Source organism: Geotrypetes seraphini, chromosome 12, assembly GCF_902459505.1.
Source record: "Geotrypetes seraphini chromosome 12, aGeoSer1.1, whole genome shotgun sequence".
NCBI lineage: Eukaryota > Metazoa > Chordata > Amphibia > Gymnophiona > Dermophiidae > Geotrypetes > Geotrypetes seraphini.
Genome location: NC_047095.1, coordinates 120732324 through 120739437, shown reverse-complemented (window position 1 = coordinate 120739437; position 7114 = coordinate 120732324). Strand labels below are relative to the sequence as shown.

The following is a 7114-nucleotide window of genomic DNA, read 5'->3' as shown; positions in this document are numbered from 1 at the left end:
TGGCGACATCTAGTGGCTGGATTTAGATCCCACCACAGTAGGGGAATTTTCACAGGGAAATCATGAAAGTTTGTCTGTAGAAATTTGAATGCCTGACAAAGAGACCTTTTGGGGTGTGTTATGGATTTAAACATTTAACTTCAAAACAGATAAGTGTAACCAGCATTTGGATAATGTGCATCACTTTGTCCCCTTCTCTTTCGTATTCAGCCCTGCAGCACCCTGAAATGCCCACCATGTCAAGCATCAGGTTCTTCTTTTGTGGGCCAAAACTCACATGGGTAACTTTGTCGTGGGGCAGATGCTTTTTAAAAATTGATCCCGTCCACTCTCTGTACTTGGTGGTCTAGCTTAAGTGTGTGTGTGGGAGGGGGGAGGGTGGGGAGAAGTCTGAAAACCAGATTTTTATTCATTTCGAAATTAAGGAGCCAGGAGCAACGGGACTATAATGGATGAATATTTTGCAAGTTCTCTTTTAGCCCTTGCCTGAAGGATTCAAACCCCCCCCCCCCCCCACACACACACACCTCTTTTTATTTTCTTTTGCTGGGAAAGAGTGCTGGGGGAAGCATTGAGACTCACAATCCACTCTATACACACACATACATACACACACACACACACACACACACACACACACTCTCTCTCTCTCTCTCTCTCTCTCTGTCTCTCTCCAAGACAGGGCAGGCAGGGCCTCAGCTCCAGCCTTCTTTAAAGCTCACCCCTCCCTCCCTCCCTCCCTCCTTCCCTCCCTCTGTCGACATCATCCTTGTTCTCCATTTTACAATCCCCAGCTCAAGGCTGGGACGGGGATCCGAAGGCAGCCCCTGGTGTGCCCCCCTCCCCTCCCCAAGGAAAGAGTGGCAGCCCTGGGGGAGAGGGTGCAACAGCTGCCCCCCTCCAGCCCTGGCATCAGGGCGGAATCTCTGATTCCGGCTTATTGATCCGGAGAGGGGGAGAGGGAGCCAGCCAGCGACGGTGCAGGCGGGGAGGGGAGAGCAGCTGCTGCCACCGCCATGGACGAGCAGGGCAGGCTGCTGCAGGCCAGGGGAGTGGGGATGCCGGGCCTGCCCGTGCAGGGGGGGCTGCAGCCCCTGAACCCCCACCAGCTCCACGAGCCCCCCTCAGACAACGGTGAGCCCCGCAAGCAGGACATCGGGGACATTCTACAACAGATCATGACCATCACAGACCAGAGCCTGGACGAAGCACAGGCCAAGTGAGTGCAGAGAGCATCTTAAGCCCCCTCCCCTCTCCCCTCCTCTTTCTTCCTTCCTTGCTCCTTCTCCTCCCTCTCTCTCCTCTTCTCTCTCCACTCTTTTCTTCCTAATTCTCGCTCCCTCTTATTCTTTCTTTCTCTTCCTTACTCTTTCTTCATCCTTTTCTTCCTCATTCTCTCTCCTTTTCTGTTTCTTCATCTCCCTCTCTTCTTTATCTCTTATTTTGTTTCTTCCTGTTTTCCTCACTTTACCCTCCTTTTCTCCATCCTTTCTGTTTCCCTTATCGCCCTCTCCTCTTCCATCCCCTCTGCCCTTATCTTCTGTTGTTTCCATTCTTCTCCTCTGCCTACAGCTCAGTTTTCACACTTTCTCCTGCTGTACTCTTTCCTCTGTCTCTGGGCCACTGATCTGTCCTTTCTCCCCTCCCTTTTCTCTTGTTATTTTTCTCATTTCTGCCTTCACTCCCCCTCTCCGTAGGAAACATGCCCTGAACTGCCACAGGATGAAGCCAGCTCTCTTTAACGTGCTCTGCGAGATCAAAGAAAAGACAGGTCAGTTCTTTCCGAGACTCTCTTCTGGTTATTTTCTTAACAAAAATTCCTTTCCTTCTCTGCAGTTAGAGAAACCAGAAACCAGGAGTGTGTGTGTGAGAAAGAGAGAGAGAGAGAGGGAGGAGGCAGGAGTGGAGGGAGGGAGAGGGACAGACAGTGCGAGAGGGAGAGAGTGAGGGTCAGAGGGAGTGGGACAGAGAGGGACAAAGGGAGCGAGAGGGGGGCAGAGGGAGAGAGAGCTCCTTTTTCTGGGCTCCCTGGAAGCGCCATCTTGTTTGCAGCGGCTTCATCCTCTCCCTGTCCTGGTTTCTCTCCTCCCTCTACCTCTATGTATTCCCCCTCTGCTTCCCCTCTTGCCCTCTCTGATTCAGATGGAGGCCCCCCTCCCTTCTCCTGGCCCGGGCTCCTCAGGCCTTGCACCTTAGCTTCTCTGAAAGTGGTTGCATGAGATCTATTTCAGCTAAAGACACTTTGGGGGTGAGGGTGGGGGGTACTCTTGCTTTAAAAAAAAATTCCTAAATAGTTTTTTCCAGCTGACCATGGTATATTCTCCCTCCCTCCCTCCCCCATGATTAATTTTCTGGAGCCTTTACAAATCTATCTTTCACCTTTACAAGTGATGTTGGGGAGAGGGTATATTGGAAACATTTGCTTATGAAAAAGCCTAGGCCTCATCTCCTCTTTGGTTGGGGAGGGGGTGGGGGTGAAGAGCAGGGCTGCTTTTCTGCACCGTAGACTGAACTTTCTGTCCCTTTCCTCACGTTGACCCTACCTCTGCCCTCCGACGCCATCTGATCTGTAACAATCTCCCTTCTTGTTCTGGCCTGTAAAAAATAGATTCGGGGAGTCATGGATTTGATATACCGCCTCTCAACGGTTCAGCCATTTATTTTATACAGGGACTTTGTCTCTAGTAGGCTCAAAATCTAAAGTTTTTTACCTGGGTGAATGGAGGGTTAAGTGACTTGCCCGGGGACACAAGAAGTCACAATGAGAATTGAACCTACTTCCCTAGGGTCTGGGTCCGCTCCTCTATCACTGTTGAAATACATCCACTGCTACTACTGCTTATCATTATTTCAGCTCTATTAGACATACATAGTGCTGCAGACTAACATGTAAGAGTAGTCCCTGCCCCACAGAGCTTACAACTTATTCAAGACAGACAAATGGGTCAAATCGGAGATTAGGGAGTTTCATTTGTCATGGAAATGATTAAAACTTGGGTTTGCACAGGTGAACAAGGAGTTAAAAGTTAAGAGCAGCCTCAAAAAATATCTCCTTTGTTACTGGGGCCTGGGCTCTAGGAGGGCCTTAGGAATGGCTTCTACAGGTGAGAAGATGTATTTTTCTTAGCATGGAAAAGGGTGTACTGAGGTTCCAGAAACTGGGAGTTTACGGAGAGCGTGTTTTTGTGGAGCTAATGTTCTGTGCATTTAAAAGATAAACTCCAAACATGAATCCATTTCTCGAGAGCTTTTCAGACAGAAAATGCCCAGGCCCTGCATCAGTCTGACAGGCTGGTTGGTGCCTGTTTGTGTGTATTTTTGGAACAATGTGTGTGTAATTTGCACGGCTGACATGGGGGGGGGGGGGTCACAGCCTCACCCAGGTCAACTCAAACTGCCTGATCTAATCTTGCCTGTAACCCCACTGTGTGCATGGAGATACAGCTCAACATTTCTATGGGTTATCGGGGCTCCCCCATGAAAATCCTGGACTGGATCAGCTTGTTAAGGTTGTCCTGTGCTAGACAATTAATTGTGTGTGTGAGAGAAGATTGTACTGTGTAGACCTAGATGGGCTCATAATCACACTTGACCTTCTGACATTTGCCAAGTGGGTTAGCTGAATCAAGGGACATGTGCTTTAGTAAAACACAAGCCTGAATTTGGGCCAGTGTGTTGGAAATGCCAGGACTGATTGCTGTCCCTGTCCAGTTTTGTGTGTGATTGAGATGGACACCTGTACTGCTTCTCTCTGTGCTGTTCCTATCCAGTTTTTTTGTGTGTGTGATGGAAACCTGTACTTCTTCTGCCTGTAACATCCATGTCTGGTTGTATGTGTGTGTGTGAGGGAAGCCTGTGCTGTCCCTGTCCAGTTTTGTGTGTGATTGGGATGGACACCTGTACTGCTTCTCTCTGTGCTGTCCCTATCCAGTTTTTTTTTGTGTGTGATGGAAACCTGTACTTCTTCTGCCTGTAACATCCATGTCTGGTTGTATGTGTGTGTGTGTGAGGGAAGCCTGTGCTGTCTCTGTCCAGTTTTGTGTGTGTGTGAGGGAAGCCTGCACTGCTTCTGCATGTGCTGTTCCTGACCAGTTTTGTGTGTGAGGGAAGCCTGTACTGTTTCTGCCTGTGCTGTCTCTGTCCAGTTTTTTGTGTGTGTGATGGAAACCTGTACTGCTTCTGCATGTGCGGTCTCTGTCCAGTTTTGTGTGTGTGTGAGGGAAGCCTGTACTGCTTATACCTGTGCTATTCCTGTCCAGTTTTGTGTGTGTGTGTGTGTGTGTGTGTGAGGGAAGCCTGTACTGATTCTGCATGTGCGGTCTCTGTCCAGTTTTGTGTGTGTGTGAGGGAAGCCTGTACTGCTTATACCTGTGCTATTCCTGTCCAGTTTTGTGTGTGTGTGTGTGTGTGTGTGAGGGAAGCCTGTACTAATTCTGCCTGTGCTGTCCCTGTCCAGTTTTTTGTGTGTGAGGGAAGCCTGTACACTGCTTCTGCTGTTCCTGTCCAATTTTGTGTGTGTGTGAGGGATACCTGTACTGCTTCTGTCTGTGTTGTTCCTGTCCAGTTTTGTGTGTGTGTTTGAGGGAAACCTGTACTGCTTTTGCCTGTGCTGTTCCTGTCCAGTTTTGTGTGTGTTTGTGGGAAACCTGTACTGCTTCTGCCTGTGCTGTCCCTGTCCAGTTTTGTGTGTGTGTGAGAGAAAGAAGCCTGTACTGCTTCTGCCTGTGCTGTCCCTGCCCAGTTTTTTTGTGTGTGTGAGGGATACCTGTACTGCTTCTGCCTGTGTTGTTGCTGTCCAATTTTGTGTATGTGTGAGGGATACCTGTACTGCTTCTGCCTGTATTGTTCCTGTCCAATTTTGTGTATGTGTGAGGGTACCTGCTCTGCTTCTGCCTGTGTTGTTCCTCTCCAATTTTGTATATGTGTGAGGGATACCTGCTCTGCTTCTGCCTGTGTTGTTCCTGTCCAATTTTGTATATGTGTGAGGGATACCTGCTCTGCTTCTGCCTGTGTTGTTCCTGTCCAATTTTGTATATGTGTGAGGGATACCTGCTCTGCTTCTGCCTGTGTTGTTCCTGTCCAATTTTGTATATGTGTGAGGGATACCTGCTCTGCTTCTGCCTGTGTTGTTCCTGTCCAATTTTGTATATGTGTGAGGGATACCTGCTCTGCTTCTGCCTGTGTTGTTCCTGTCCAATTTTGTGTATGTGTGAGGGATACCTGTACTGCTTCTGCCTGTGTTGTTCCTGTCCAATTTTGTGTATGTGTGAGGGATACCTGTACTGCTTCTGTCTGTGTTGTTCCTGTCCAATTTTGTGTTTGTGTGAGGGATACCTGTACTGCTTCTGTCTGTGTTGTTCCTGTCCAATTTTGTGTTTGTGTGAGGGATACCTGTACTGCTTCTGCCTGTGTTGTTCCTGTCCAATTTTGTGTATGTGTGAGGGATACCTGTACTGATTCTGTCTGTGTTGTTCCTGTCCAATTTTGTGTTTGTGTGAGGGATACCTGTACTGCTTCTGTTTCTGTCTGTGCTGTTCCTGTCTGGTTGTATGTATGTGTGTGTGTGTGTGTGTGTGTGTGAGGAAAGACTGTACTGCTTCTACCTGTGCTGTCCTTGTCCAGTTTTGTGTGTATGTGTGAGGAAAGCCTGTACTGCTTCTGCTTGTGCTGTTCCTGTCCGGTTGTGTGTGTGTGTGTGTGTGTGTGTGTGAGGGAAGCCTGTACTGTTGCTGCCTGCGCCATCCTTTTCCTGTGTTGAGACTTTTTGTGTATATGTGTGGGAAGTTTCTACTGCTGTTACATGTGCTGCATCTGTTCTGTGGTATAAACATTGTCGCTGCCTGTGTCGTCCCTGTCTGTGTATTGCTAATTCCGAGCCACTTTTAAATACCTGGGCCCCAGGTTGTGCTTTTGGGTAATACCTTCCCCCTTTATTCCTTTCCAAACTGTCCCTGTAGTCCAGTGCCAGAGCTGGCCACCTGCTTTTCCCTTCATGTGTCTGTCTTTCTCTCTTGCAGCCTCTGTTGCCTTTTCCGCCTCTCTTTGGCTCCTCTGCCCTTGTCTGCCTCCCCTTCCCTCCATCCATGCTGAAGTTTTTAAGTACTCCTGTGGGCTGCTAGGACACTCGCTTCTAAAGCCTGCAGGAGAATGTAAACTGCTTTCAATGAGGGCCTGCTTGAGGGAGCCACTGCCGCCCGCCTGCACCTTCTCTCCTGGCTAATGGCTTCCTGGAATGGCAATGTGGACATTTAAATGAAGAGTCTGTCTTCCCAGGGCCTGGGGAAGGGTGGGGGGGAGCGCTAATTGTCTGTAAGATTCAGCTAGGATCCTGCCGGCTGCCTGCAGCTGCAGTACAAAGTGTTAGCCTCCATCTTAGGCTACAAAGGGGGTTATGTTCCCTCCCCTTCTGTTTTCCCAGGAGGCCGGCGTCGTACAGCACAGGGTTATGATTTCATTGCTGGAGAGTGGATGTACGAGGGATGAGAGATCCTGGAATGGATGGAATCTCTGCTCCACCCTCCCATGATGGGGTTTGCCCCAGAGGCAGTGTGTGTGTGTGGTGGGGGATTACTGATATACAGTATTCCCATAGGGCAGCTTTAAGTTGGATTGTTTTGCAGTCCCAGACTTCGCCTGGCAGTGACACTGAATTCCTCCAGTGCAGGGAATGAATAGAGAACACTGAAAATAGGGAGGGGAAGGGGGGAGATCTGTCCTGCCATTCTCTAAGAGATCCAATTTCAGAGGGAGTAGGACTGAGGGTTAGACAGAATAGTGAAAATAGCTGTGGAGAAGGGGTGTGTGTGTGTGGAGAGGGTCAGATGTATAAGAGAGAGAGTTCTCGAAGTAGAGAGGCTAGGAGGGCCTGAAAAATGATTAAGCAGTAAAGATGCAGCTTTGGACCAACTTCCTAGATTAGGAAAGGTCACTAAGGAGCGCTAAAGGCCCCCATCCTTAGGTTGAAAGCAGCAGCTTTGGGCCCGTTTCTAAGGAAGCAGACACAGCTATGAAGAGCACCTGAGTGCCCCTTCCGTATCCACCCTCTACAGTGTCTCTCTCTCCTTGTGGCATTTTCTTTCGATCTCTCCTTGCTTGGGCTTATCCGTCTGTCCAT

General features: G+C 49.1%; 1 protein-coding gene across 4 annotated transcripts in view; it reads left to right on the top strand.

Annotated features, from left to right (window-relative positions):
• The first annotated feature begins 788 nt into the window (after window positions 1-788).
• Window positions 789-7114, top strand: part of PBX2 (PBX homeobox 2) — a 31438-nt gene continuing 25112 nt past the window's right edge. For 2 of the 4 annotated variants that reach the window (XM_033915793.1, XM_033915794.1), the window contains exons 1-2: window positions 789-1219; window positions 1698-1771. In XM_033915793.1, coding sequence (XP_033771684.1) covers window positions 1017-1219; window positions 1698-1771 — 277 coding nt within the window. In that variant the 5' untranslated portion in view covers window positions 789-1016. The remainder of the gene's footprint in view (window positions 1220-1697; window positions 1772-7114) is intronic. The other 2 variants (XM_033915790.1, XM_033915791.1) reach the window with 2 other exon arrangements.